Source organism: Miniopterus natalensis, chromosome 19 (assembly GCF_054644295.1).
Source record: "Miniopterus natalensis isolate mMinNat1 chromosome 19, mMinNat1.hap1, whole genome shotgun sequence".
In the NCBI taxonomy this organism is placed as follows: domain Eukaryota; kingdom Metazoa; phylum Chordata; class Mammalia; order Chiroptera; family Miniopteridae; genus Miniopterus; species Miniopterus natalensis.
This window is the reverse complement of record NC_142099.1, coordinates 16,210,647-16,225,269: the sequence shown is the minus strand read 5'-3', so window position 1 is coordinate 16,225,269 and position 14,623 is coordinate 16,210,647. Positions and strand designations below refer to the sequence as shown.

Here is a 14,623-nt window from a genome sequence, read left to right as displayed (position 1 = left end):
TATTCCTGCATTCCCTTCCTTGCCACTACAACTAATATGTACACTAAATGAGGTCACAAACCTCATTTGACTTCTTAATAAGCACTTTAAGCCTACCACCCCTATGTGCTGGGCACACAGTAAATATCTGATAAATGAATGAATTTATAGTTGTGTCATCTCTCTTTTGACACTCGTTTTCAAGCTAGGATTTCAGATACCTTTATGTCTTTAAATGTATCTTCTAGAATACAAGTGTCACAAAAGCAAAATTCACATTCATCTCTGTTTAAGCCTATACAGGCCATAATATGTACCTAAATGTTTGCTGAAAGTATGTTTTCCCCCTTAATGCTCTGCTTAAATTCATTCTTACAACATTTCGTTTTCAAATTTCTCATCAAAGAAGAGATTCGATCTAAGTCTTATAGATTGTGGATGAAAGAAAAAAATTATACTCTTTTTGGAGAAATATTCAGCAACCGTATTCAAAATTTTAAATGTTCCATCCAAGAAATATATTCTACGTAACTCAGAATTTAAATAATCCACTCTAAATATCATGCCAAAAAAACCCCAAGCAACATAATTATGTGTGTTCACACACACAAATGTATACACAAACACATAAACACACAGCAGAGACACAAAGCAAGTATGTCAATAAAGGTACATTTAATAAATTATGATGTATCTATATAATGAAATAAAAATGCAGCCATTCAGAAGAATATAGCAATATGAAAAGGTGTTTATGAGATATGAGGGGAGAGGGGGAAGTCTGCCTGTAGAATATTTATAACATTTTAATAAAACTAAAACTTATTAATTTGTCTGCTACATAACAGTATATCTATACCTAAAAAAATGGTCTCAACATTTTCCCAAGAAAGAGTAAATTGTGGTTCCTCTGGGGAGGGGAATAGGATATAAATATATTTTATAGTCAATATCAATTCCTTCTGTATTTTAAAATAAGTACATTAATTCTGAGGGTGAGGGGGACCAAATCTAGTCAATACTCACCTTTTATCATTTAAAATGATAAAATAATAATTTAGAGACCATCAGGTTTCTTGAACTCTGTCTCTTCATCCCACTCAATTATATAAAACAAACTACATAGCCACTGATTGCAGACTCTCCCTATAATCCTCATTTCTAGTAGTTTTTAACTGATGAGACTGGGGTTTCTTTAGAAACTCTGTAACTATTTAGTGCATTAAAAAGCAAGCCACTAATTTTCAGTTCCCTGAATAGGTACTATCTTTCTCCCTCCTGTAGGACTAAGGATGTCCTGACATTCCAAATATAAGCAATGAGAATAAATATATAAATATTGCAGAGGTAGCTTAATTTCAGAATTTCCCATGTAACTCCTCAGATTATAGCAAGAAAGAATTACAAATCTCCATCAGAAATTATGTCACAGGACTTCTGAAATTACTTTTATTCTGAATGTTTTGAGGAAGTCTTAGACAGCTGGCACACAGATTACATCGTCAACTTTATTTGAAGTACCTTTTTCTGGAATTGTACATCTTCGTTTTCTAGTGCGCAACTGTCATCTTGAGAGTAATATGATGAAGCTGAAGCTGAAGAACTCTCTTTACAACACACATGCCAACTGGGAAGCCTGTAAAACATCCACCGTGATCACCGCCACCAGAAAAAAAAAAGGAGGAGGAGGAAAGGTGTAAAAGGTGTTACGCCAACATATTCCCTTCTATGGGCTAGAATTTGGGTCAATAAACCCAAGGATGGTTCCTATCTAAGGCCCTTAAGAACTTAATTTAATGATGAAGACAAATGTACATAAGACAAGGGTTTTTTATTTAATGCCCTAGGAAAAACACAGACTATTATCAGCATTCCAAGTAAGGGATTACGAATTTCATGAAGGTAAAACAGAAAGACTTCACAAACGGAGTATTTGGTGATTATCACAGAAGGAACAGAGAAAGGTGTCAAAGAGCTAACTAACCTCAGGAAGCACCAGATGCCAATGATACTCTAAATTCTACCAAATAGTTAAGACCAACTAACTCTAAAGCTACCTAAACTATTTCAAAGCATATTGGGTTTATATGAGGAACATAACAGTGACATCAGAAAATAACAGAAATAGCACACACAAATGAATACCATAGGTTAATACTACTTATGAAATAGACACAGAACTTCTGAAGAAAACAATAAAAAAGTCTCTAAAAAAACAGCAAAAAATATCATTATTATGATCGAGTAGATATTCAGAAGTCCATTAACAAATTCCATAAAAATAAAAGTAATCAGATCAAATTTCAGCTGATATAAAGTTAGAATGACCTTAATATAAAAAAATCTACCCAAGAGCAGAAATTGCCACATAACTTCAAGACCTTTAACCATCAAAAACTCCAAAAGCTCTGGTCTGAAGCAAATAATTATTAGGGTCTGATGGGAGGTAGAAATAAAAATAAAATTTAAGTTGGAATAGCATTTCAAGAAAGAACATGCCTAGTGTGAGCATGGCTATCTTTCATGGCCTCTTTTATTCAAATATTTCCTGAAGTACCTCAAAACAAATATAAGCAAATGAATTACCACCACATCAGCTATGTTACGACGTGACATTACAATTACTACTACAATTTACAGGCAAGGTTTCAAGTCATAACCACTAGGGATGAATTTGGTACTCAAAATCACTATTAATGGAGGAAAAAAGATAAAACTTCACAGAAGAGACATAGTAGTGAAAGTCTTTCCATTCCTTTAGGAGGTCACAATAATGCCAGTGTATGGCAAGAATTTGCAGAGGTTCATCTTTTAACAAGAAGATACGTTCAGCCATGACAATCTGCTAACTGGCCTAGAGCGATGGTTAAGAGAATAAGAACTAGAGTCAGAAAGTCTGTATGATCTTTGGCAAGTTCATTAAACAAGTATTTATTTCTCTGTACCTATTTCTTCAAAATAATATTAGCTATTTTGTTGGACTGTTTTGAGGATTCAATGCAAAAGCACTGAGAACTGTGGACACCACAGAATAAAGACACAATATTAGGAATTATAATACTTATTAAAACAAAAACAATTTAGATTCTAAGAGAAGGAATAAAAACAGGTGTTTCTGCCTGGGCACAGGCTTCAATGAGAATCACACACTGATATAAACTGCTTCAAGTTAATTTTACCATTGAGCTATCACTAATTTGTCTTTTATCTGCTCATCTGCTGATCACATACAGAGATATTATAAAATTTCTCTGACATTCAAATTTTGTAATTCCGGTCCTATAATTTCTACAACATTGAATGAACGGTAAATTTAAAAACCCATTTTGGAGATTTCTATTTGCACATGATTTCTAGGGCCATTTACTTGATTATATTGTTGAATGTTGTGTTCTGGCCTTGACATGAACCGAGTTGTATTGAAGAATTTAAATCAGTAGGTAGGTAGTTAGGTTGGAGCCCTGTACATAGAAAAACCTTCATAGAAATGTCTTCAAAAATGTGTTCACTTTTATTTATAAGTGAAACTATAGAATGTCTTAAATATATTCTCTCTCCAAGAAATATGCCTAACATATATTAAGAGACTACACAAGTATTCACTCATCTATTTTAATAAGAAAAACTTGTTATTTATCTATAATTTCCACAAAACCTCTAATAGTTACTAGATTAAAAAAATGCTACAGGTACAGAAGGAATGAATGACACCAAATAAAAGAAATGCCTAGGTTCCAAAGGCATAATTTAGGGACTTCAATCTTAAACTTGACTGCTTTCATTTTAGAAATTACACCTATATAGTTTTTTTCTTGAAGGAAGGTTTTCAACTTGAATGTGTAGTGACTGAAGTTTTTCTTGTAGTGGTAACCTAGAATCTAATATTGCCAGACAGTATGATGTTTTAAAGGATGTGTTCCAACTATATGTCTAAAAATAATCATTAAGGTTTAAGTGTTAGGATAGAAAGGGTATCAATTAGTTCTTACCAAAGGGAACAGGAGAAGGACTCAGGAAAATTTTTCTAGAGAATATAGCAACTAAATTAAGCCTTGAAGTGCCAAGAAAGGCTTCATTGGGAGATAGCATTCTTTAATGTGGAAATGCCATTTTTTAACGACATTAATGCCTCAGAATGATAGCATTTTACATCTGGCTAACACAGAAATATTGAACAAGCTGTCTTTAACAATTACTCTTTATAATCTTATCAAAGAAATCTAGCAAATAAAGCAATAAATTTCAGGACACGTTATTGTGCAATAAAGAATATGCTAGTATATAAATGAGCCAATTAATTGTGGGGTAGGAGACAAAACTAAACTGGAGTCCGTCAAACTTTCAAATGAGTCAATACTGTTTACCTTTGAGTTATATAGAAGAAACTATATAAGCAATTAAGACTACCTAATAGGTACCAGATATTATGTTACATACAGAGCCTTGTTAGAAAATGTTATGATAATTTTCAACTCACTAAAAATTTGAGTAAAGTTATATTGACAAAACATTAAACAGCAATTTTAATTAAGTAGGCAAAATTGAATTTAATTGAAAAACACTAAGAGGAATGATTTTCTACTAGTAAAAAGATATAATAATTATAAATACATATGCACCTAACAAAATCACTTCAAAGTATGTAAAAATACTGTCAAAGATAAGGTGGAAAGAAAATGGTAAAAAATTATGGTTGCCGCTCAGCGGTTGAGCATCGACCTAGGATCCAGGCGATCAGGGTTCGATTCCTGGTCAGGGCACATGCCCGGGTTGCGGGCTCGATCAATGACTCTCTCATCATTGATGTTTCTATCTCTCTCTCCCCCTCTCCTTCCCTCTCTCTGAAATCAATAAAGATATATTTAAAAAAAAAAAAATTATGGTTGCCTATTTTAAATTACGTCTTATAAAATAATGGATAAAAACCTAAGAAAAGATGAGATTTATATTATATATAAGAACAAGCTTGATTAAATATACAGAACTTTACAACAAATTCAAATTAACATTCTCTTCAAACACATGGAATATTTCCCAAATACTGACCATCTACTAAAGCTTCAAAAAGAAGACTCAAATTCCAAAAGTCAAGATCTAATAAACTGTACTATCCAACCACACTGCAACATTTGAACAGAAAGATGGCTAACAACATTCTAAGCCTCGCAAAAATATTACGCAGCAGAGTAATTGTTCAGTTAGAGGAAACAGTAAGGAACGTCATGAAATATTACAGCTGAAGACCTACAGATCAGAAGTGGTGGGATGCAGATAAAAGAACGACAGGAAAACTATGCTTTTGAAGGCAACTGAAGACAAGCTCTAAAAACAAAAGAGCTAATCTTTCAACTCAAAAAGATACAAGACACGCTGTAAATCCAAAGAAAAAAGAAAGGCTAAAAGGACAGAAATCACTGAAATAGAGGACATAAAAAAGGCAAAGAAGATTAAGAAAACCAAAGTTGGTCCTCTGAAGAAAATATTAAAAAGACAAAACCAATTAAGGAGAGATGCTGACGTCAATTAAACTACGGTATAAAAACATTAAATAACTACAGACAAAACAGATTTTTTAAATTATAAAATACTACAAACTATATATATCAATATATTTTAGAACTCAGAAAAAATAGATGTTTCTAGGAAAGCACAATTCGTGCAAAGTATACAAAAAGTGGAATAAACTAATGATAATTAAAGAAATTTCAGTGGCTTAATCAACAGCTCACAAAGAAAAGGGGGAAATCCCAAGCCACGTGTGTTTTTTTAATTTGGAAATAGTTTCAAATTTTCAGGAGAATTGCCAGTACAGTACAAAGAACATCCACAAACTCTTTACCTGTATCAACCTCTTGTTAACCTTTTACCCATTTGTTCCATCATTTGCCATTTGCTCATGGTATGCACGCTTGCTCCCCCTCCCTCTCCCCATGTAATTTATTTCTAAACATACTAGTATGTATTTCCACAGAATGAGGGTAGTCTCTTACATAAACACAGTACAGTTATCAACTTCAGTAAATGTTACACTGACACAGTGCTTCATCGTCTGTATGCAATTTTGTCACTTAGCTCAATAATGTTCTTATAGCATCCCCACCCACCACCTCAAGTACAACTGCATCTAAGGTCTTGTCCAGCATTTGTCATCAGCCTTCTTTAACCTAGAATAGTTCATGGCCTTTATCTTATGAAGCACTGACATTTTTGAAGAACAGTCCTTTTATTTTTAAATAATGTGACCCTTATTTGAGGTTCCTCATGATGTTTCACCATGACCAGATTCAGATTATGTATTCCTGGCCAGAATCCTTCATAAGTGATCTGTGTCTTTCTCTGGGTAATACATCTAGAAGAAGCACACAATATCCATCTGTTTCAACACGAGCAATTCCACTGTTAGGTGGAATGAGAAATGAAAACAGTCCATAAAAAGCCTTGTACAAAAATATCCACAGAAGCTTTTACTCCTAATAGACAAAAACTGGAAGCAGCCAAGATGTCCAACAACAGGAGAATAAACACACTATAGTATATTCATACAACATATTACCACTCACAATAAAAAGGAACAAATTACTGATGAATGAAACAACATGGATAAATCTTGGAAACTTTACCCTGAGTGAAAGAAGCCAGATACAAGAATAAATACTGCATAATTCCATTTAGGTGAAGTTCCAGAATTAGCAAAATTAATCCATGGTGATAGAAAACAAATCACTTTTTGGGTTTTGGGGGATTTGCTAGAATGGAACATGAGAGAACATTCTGGGGTAATGGAAATGTTCTGTATCTTGATGGGATGTAGGTTAGACAGATGTAAGCATCTGTCAAAACTGATCCCCAACTATATACAGTTATCTTAATTTAAAAATATATGAAACAACAGTCAGTATTTTCCTCCCTAGCAATCACAACCATTTGTAACTCTGGTAATGATCATAAAATGGAGATAAATAAATGAAGACCTAGTATGTACACAGATGGAATGCTGGTGACAGCAATGTAAAGACAGTAATTCTCTCCAAAGTAATTCATCACTCAAATACAAGTCCTATCAAAATACCTGAAGGATCCTATTGTTCTAAATACAATATGGAAAAAAAGTGGCCCAAGAATAACCAAATTAACCAGAAAGCCTAAAGGCATGTGGTTCACCTTGGCAGATGATTAAATTTGTTACAAAACCATTCTAATTAGACTACAGTACTGGGATAGCAAGACAGGGAATTGGAACAGAATACTCCCAAACACATTCCTTGGCATAAAGTCTCTCTTTAGAAACAGCCTACACACAGTGCTGATTAAATATCCACAGACTGTATGAATGATATGCGGCCTTCCTGAAGGTATCTACTAGAATTCATTTTAATGATTCCAGTAACTAAAGTGAGTAAAAAAGTGTTAAGTAGAAAAAGTGGGGAAAAAGAATGAGATCACAATAGCACTACCATTTATGTAAATTCCAAACCCATAAACAAAATATTATTATTTTGGAAGGAAATACACATCTGAATAAATACATGAAGGTTGACTGGAAAACACATCAAATATATTCTAGAGTAAATGCCTAAATGGGAGAAAAATAGGAGTGAAACTACAGACAGAAGATAAAGAGTAATGATGTAAAGTGGAGCAGAGAAGAGGATCTATACAAAATGTGCCATAAACTGAGGATGACCAACCCAATCCTAAGTACCTGATGTCTCCAGAAGGAAAAAGTCATTTTGTTTTTTATTTTTAAATATATCTTTATTGATTTATGAGAGAGGGAGGGAGAAGGAGAGGGAGAGAGAGATAGAAACATCAATGATGAGAAAGTCGTCACTGATCAGCTGCCTCCTGTACGTCCCTGACTGGGGATCAAGCCCCCAACCCGGGCATGTACCTTGACCGGGAATTGAACCATGATTTCCTAGATCCTAAGTCGATGCTCAGCTGCTGAGCCATGCCCTGCCAGGCCACTCATGTTTGTTAATCTGCCAAGACCTTTATATTAAAGTATTATCCCAATTTTTACAAATAAAGACACTAAAGCTCAGAAGTTAACTTGCCCAAAGTCACTTGACTTGTGACTGCAAACCTAGATCTCTCTCCACAGCCTGGGATCTTTCGGTCAGTATTGCTGCATTTCATACTTAATACTCTTGAGTCGGCAGATGAACAAAAAGAAAGGTGAGGCAATAACATGGATCCCTTCACTCAAGAACTGATGGCATTAGTCAAGGCTAGTTATAGCGTAACGTAAACTATCACAAAGGAGGAGCAGCGTTTACCGCATGATGTAGATAGCGGCAACAAGTGCTAATCATGATGCTTTATAGTGTACAGGCTGGGGCATGGACTTCAGTCAAGAGACTCAAGTGTAATCCCAGGTCCCTTGTTTATAAGTTGTATGTTCTTAGAAAAATTACAAAACATGTGTGCCTCAATACCAATACTATAAAATGTCATTATTAGGAGGAAAATGAAACAATGCACTCAAATCTTAGCTGTTATCAACTACTGGCCTTTCTATTTTTTTTCACTTATCAAATTGGTATAGCTGTGGCAGAATTTACCTTTTTATTATTTATCCACTACATGCACCTTTGCCACTACCACTTGAAACCCTCTCCTTGGCTTGTCAAATGACACACTTCTACTCAACTCTCTGATTCCACTGGGCCTCCTTTGATACGTTGCTCCTGCTCACCACTTAAATCTTGGTACTGCCAACATCCTCTTCTCAGCCCCTCTTTTCTATATGCATTTCTTGGGAAATCTCAGCTGGTTTTCAGCTGATGGTTACCAAAACTTGTATCTTTAGCTTTTAGCATCTCCTCCTAACTAGTCCATTCCTTAAAACCCTTCAATAATACCCTATATTAATGCTCAAATAAATTAAGCATATTTAAAAGTTGAGTCTCTCTTCCTTCATTGACCAAGATATCTAAAAGAAAACAAAACAAAAACTAAATTCAAACTTGAATACAGTCTCCTCCTTTTCCAAACCTCCTCCTCCTTCCTACATCCTTGCTCTCTCCATGTGGTGCTGCTATCCACCAGTCCTCAAGTTAGAAACCTGAAAAACATCCACACTACTCCTTTTTTACCTTCTCCAGTTTAGTTTACCTCAAATGTATGTGATCCATTTCTCCATCCCTGCTGTGATTGCTTTAGCGCAAGCCCTTTCTCCTACCCAGAGCTCCCTAATTCCTACCTTATTACCTCTGCAATTCAATCCTTCACACCGCTGCCAAAAAAACGAATACTGAATTATCTCAGGATACCACTCCCCTGCTTAAGATCTTTTATAGACTCATAACAAAATTCAAACTTCCCTGAATGGTATTTAAAAATCTCTAAAATGCTACTGTCCAAGCCTTCAGCTTCATAATTCCTGCCACTCCCTGCCTCCCACTTTATGCTTCAGTGATAAAGAATCATTTGTGTGTTCCTGGAACACATACCATGCTGCCTCATGCTTCCTAGTCTCTGGCTCATGCTGTTTCCCTCTCCCACCAATGTCCTGCCCCTGCTCTCACTCCCCAACATTCAAAACCTAACTAATTTCTTATCATTATTCTTTTTCCTGGGGCAGGTACTAGTTAGTTAGAAACTAGGACTTTCCTGATTTCCACAATCTGGGTTTGTGGCCCTCCTGTAAATTCCCACAGCCCTTAGGCTTCTCTCTAGCTGAGCACTTAAAACTCTGAACTGAAATGAACGGTTTATATTTGTTTCTCATACACACTGGGCACATCTAGGGCAGAGAACTTACTACCCTGTTGTCAGCACAGTGATCTACTGAGCTCTTTCTCTATGGATTGGGACAGTTTTTGATAAGAGCTTAGAAAAGGGAGAGCCCCGTAATCAGCGGCTTCATGGTAAAAGAAAGAACTGAACTGGGCAATGAGGAAATGCTTCTTAAACATAAGCACAAATCTAACCCCTACTAGAGAAACATGTCAGCCATTCAATTAGGGCAGTGTGGTAAAGTAACACCCTCCCCAAAGCCCCCTCCAAAAAAAAAGGGCATTTCAGGAAAGACACCTACATGAAACATGGAGGTGAGAAAGTACAATGAAAATTATGGGGTTTTTTGTATTGTTTTGTTTTGTTTTTTAACATTACTGCCTGGAAATTTGAAAAAATTAACAGAAATTCTTTGACATACTGAGAAACTTGTGAGAAATGGGTGAATATAATATTAAAGTCATTTTGGTCAAAAACTGATAATAAAACAAAACCAGTGCCTTTGCTTAATAAGCACCCTATTTTCTTTCAATCACAATGTATTAAAAGACAGATATTCTTCTTAATCTATTATCACAAATTTTAGAACAATTTATGAATGATGAAGACAACAAAACTGGCTACTAAGAGGAGCTTACCAACTCTTCTGCAAAACTTTTGTCTAATTCTACAATGGTTTTAGGTACCTATATGGGTTAAGGGGGAATGGAGATGTTGGAAAATAACTGTGCAAAATTTAGACTTCCAGTTGGGTAATTTCAGTATTTTAATTTCCCAAGGAAAAAGAGTCTCAAAAGACACAGCATACCCTTTGCAAATCACTGCCATGCACCAATCCTCTTCCCCAATCTCATCACCACCTTTCCAAAAAAATTTCAAGCCCAAATATCCTATTTTAATGCCTTTTAATGGCTTCCATAAATAATAATTAAAATGTCTCTAAATTTGACAGTCGAAGCAAATCTCAAAACATACTAACCGAAATGTTTCTCAAGCTCAAGTTTTGTAAACTTCACTCTTGACTTAAACCCTCAACATCCATTTTTCACAGTGGGAGTCAACAAACTTTAAAGGACTTTATGACTACTATCTTCAATACTAGGCTAACTGCTTTTTCCCCTCTAACCAGTCATGATATCCTCTTTATTGCTAATGAGTAAAGTTGAGAAATCATATTGAGGTTAGCTTAAGCAAAAGATAGCCAGAAATTACACAAAGTAATAGAAGCATGGTTAATTTAAATCCACAAGCGATTTCAAAAATCACATTATAATACTTGCTTTCATCTCCACCACCCAATTAAAATTTTTTAAAATCATGTCTAAGAGTACAAACTTGCAACTAGTAGGTAAGTCCTGGAGATCTAATGCACAGTACAGTGAATATAGACAGTGATATTGTATGACAATCATCAAACTTGCTAAGCGACTAGATCTTTATTCCAACTACACACACACACAAAGATAATCATGTGACATGATAGAGATGCTATCACTACAATGGCAATCATATTGCAATATAGAAATGTATCAAATCTACATGTTGTACATCTTAAGTTTAAACAATGTTAGATGTCCAATATATTTCAAATTAAAATAGAAATCACAGATAATGGTGCATTTTAAACATGAAAAACCTCTTTGTCCATGAGGCATTTCTGGAAGTGCTAATGAAGACTAACATGGTCTAAAGATGGGTTAAGATCAAGGAGAAAGAGGAAAGAAAAGATGTAATCTACAAATAACTAAACAGTCCCCAAGTTGTAGGAGGTAGATGTGAAATACAGTTTTGGTATCTCATCTACAAATTTAAATTTAAAATGTGGAAAGTGGCTTGGCCAGCGTGGCTCAGTAGTTGAGCCTCCATCTAAGAGACTCGACCTCTGAACCGGGAGGTCACTGTTCCATTCCTGGTCAGGTCACATGCCTGGGTATTGGGCTCAATCCCCAGTGGGGGGCGTGCAGGAGGCAGCCGATCAATGATTCTCTCTCATCATTGATGTTTCTATCTCTCTCTCCCTCTCCTTTTCCCTCTCTGAATCAATAAAAACATATTTAAAAATAAAAATAAAATAAAATGGGGTAAATGGACTCACCCTCTACATGCACTTCTCAGTACAAAGGGCAGTGGGATGAATGACACTGGTCTTATTAAGAGGGTTTGGAATGAAAGACAAGAAGCCAAATTTCTTTTTCTCTAAAACTTCTATCAACCTTCCAATAAAAATTCCTCAGCCAGGCAAATGTTTTCTTTCCCTCTTATTTATGCACCATCTTATGTGAGCAAGAACCTGTCTACAAGTTCAGTGTCTTTGGAATTCAGTAGTCCAGGCATAAAAATAAAAATTCTCCTGGTGATTTGCAGACATAAGCTAAACCAGAAACTTAGTGTATCTGAATTTTAACAAACAGCAAATCACTTTTAATGAAGAAGCACCTGTTAAGTCAGCAAGTGTCACACATCTCTGAAGAAACTCCCTAGCAGGGAAGAATGACTTTCCCAAGTACAATGATAGCAATCCTTCGACCTACAAGCTCTCTTTGCTCTTCAAAACACACAAACACACACACACACACACACACACAAAACAAATGTGCCAGGAATTAACAGAAAACTCCATAAACTTCAGAGACAAGGCAGTCTTCCCGCCTTCAAAATACAGAGCTTGTCCTCCCATTACTAAGGGACATTACCCAAGCCACACACCACCACAAAGTACTGCACCCACTACACCTAAGACACGCTCTCTTCTAAACCAACGGCTTCCCATCCCCTACCCCTTAATGAAAAACTGCTTTCATAACGTCCCCAGAAGTTTCCAAGAGCAGCAGCCCCAAGTGCACTGGACGCCAAAGACTGCGAGAAGTGGCCAGAACTACAGCGTGTACATTACAATGCCCCTCGGGACAACTCGCGTTTTAAAAATCGCACGTCCGGAACGTATCACAGCCGACACGCTTGATGCCCTCACCGCACTAGGAATGCAAGCGGCTGGCAGTGAACAGAGCCACTTACCCAGCACCTATCTCAACCGTGCCCCAACGCCCGCCGTCCCCAAGGGGCAGGGTCACTGAACACAAAGGCGACCCTGGAGGTCCCCTCCAGTCAGGCACCCTTCTCTCCCACTGTCTGTAAATTCCAAAATACACCCTGAAAACCTCCGCACAGGGTGCTGCCAGGCCAGCCGGCGGGAGGGTCGCTAAGTAATCACCTTGTCGCTTCCTAGGGACCTTGGAGACCCGCACCCTAAAAGTCGAGATGATGTGGGGGTGTGACCTGCACCGCTCTCTCCTTCCGCCCCCCCCCCCCGGGGGGAAATCCAGTGCGGTCGAGGCTACTCACCAGACGAGGGAACAGAGAGAGAGGCAGGAGACCAGGGCCAAGGCCCGCCGGTACTTCTTCATCTTCTCCTCCTTCTTCCCCCGGCCAGAAGGCGGCACATCCTCCCGACAGCCGCCACTGCCGAGGCCAAGATGGAGGAGCCCAAGCAGGAGCGCGAGGATGGGAGCGAGAGTCCGAAGGGCTGCGGCGCCGGGGGAGCGGCTCCACCGCGGCCCGCGTGCCGGCCGCTCTCTCCCAGGGGCCCACGGGGCCGCTTCACAGGACGACTCGGGTGTCTGCCGCTGTTGCTGCGGCCGCCAGCTCGTCCGCGCCCGCCTCCTCCAGCTGCCGCCGCCGCCACCCCGAATCCCCCCGCCCGCCCTGGCTCTCCCTCCGTCCTGCCCGCGACCAACGGCCGCAGCGTACTCGCCTGCCAACAGCCAATCACCGGCGAGGCCGCGACACCTCACACTCCGCTGAGCTGGAAGCAGCCGCGTCACCCACGTCCCGCGGCGCTCGCTGCCCGCCCCCAACCAGGCCCCGCGCGGGCCACGCCCCCTCCGACGTCTCCGGCGCCGGAGCCCGAGGGAGGACACAAAGCGCGACAGCCGGCGAGGCCACCGCCGGACGCACCTGAAGCCCCGCCCAATCAGTGGCTTACTTTCAGGAAGTAGGCGTGAGAGGAGCTCCATGACCCTCAGCCTCCTTCCTTACTATGGCCCGCCCCCTCGTCCAGGGTGCGCCGAGTCCGCGCAAGGCCTCTTGGGAGTTGTAGTTTACCCTCCGGAACCTTCCTTTCCCTTTCCCAGCCCCTCTTGGAATCACGGAGTTGATGGAGAGGTCTATAGCTTAGCTTCTCACCGCAAGACTGACCAGCTTTGGAATTGTTACACGCAGTTTTCCTCTTTGGGCACAGTTTGTGGGATGGCCTGGGAGGACGGTGGAGAAAAAAACCTATACTAGTAAAATTTAAAAAGCGCTTTTCACGTGTAACTGGGCCCGGGCCATCGAGCTAGGTGCTGATTGGTAGGCGGGAAGGAGGGGGTGTGCCAACATTCCTCTCATCTGATTGGTTGGGGCTGAGAGTCTGTTGCGGCTCCTCCGCCTCCGGGGGATTTCGCCGCCCGCCGGATTCCTCCGCGGGGTCGCCTCCGCCGGTCTCCGCTCCGCCGGCTCCCTGCCTGGCTGGGCCGCGGAAGGTCTGAAAGGGAAACTGCAGCCCTGGCGGGGAGCTCCAAGTCCTGGGGTTCTCCAAAGCGGGCAAGGCCATCTGCCAGGCAAAAAAAAATGTGACCGCTCCTCAATCTTGAGTGACGAACCTTGTGACCACCCCAGATTTTTATGCCTGAGGCCCCTAAAGACCTGGCAGAAGCTAGCTTAGGGACACTGCCCGGGACTCCAAAGTGCTTTACTGCTTTTCTTCCCAAACAAGCGCTTCTTGACGCCGCTCTGCTCTCCTCTCAGATGGTGCAGAGAAAGGGGCCCACGCGCACCCCAGGCTGCCTCGTCCGTTTCCCTTGCTCCTCGCTCCGAACCCACGGCTTCCCCAAGTCCCTGCGGCAGCCTCGGCTGTGACTCCGCT

The 14,623-nt window shown here is 39.5% G+C and overlaps 1 protein-coding gene across 8 annotated transcripts in view; it reads right to left on the bottom strand.

Annotated features, from left to right (window-relative positions):
- SUCO (SUN domain containing ossification factor) overlaps positions 1–13,371 on the bottom strand; it is a 48,439-nt gene extending 35,068 nt beyond the window's left edge. For 6 of the 8 annotated variants that reach the window (XR_001603846.2, XM_016221447.2, XM_016221446.2 and 3 more), the window contains exons 1-2: positions 13,063–13,198; positions 1,501–1,615 (exon numbers count right to left, since the gene is read on the bottom strand). Coding sequence is in view for 7 of the 8 variants with exons in the window: in XM_016221447.2 (XP_016076933.2) it covers positions 1,501–1,615; positions 13,063–13,124 (177 nt within the window). In the remaining variant the exon portion in view is untranslated. Of the gene's footprint in view, positions 1–1,500; positions 1,616–13,062 lie in introns of all 8 variants that reach the window. The other 2 variants (XM_016221450.2, XM_016221454.2) reach the window with 2 other exon arrangements.
- Between the last annotated feature and the right edge of the window lie 1,252 nt (positions 13,372–14,623).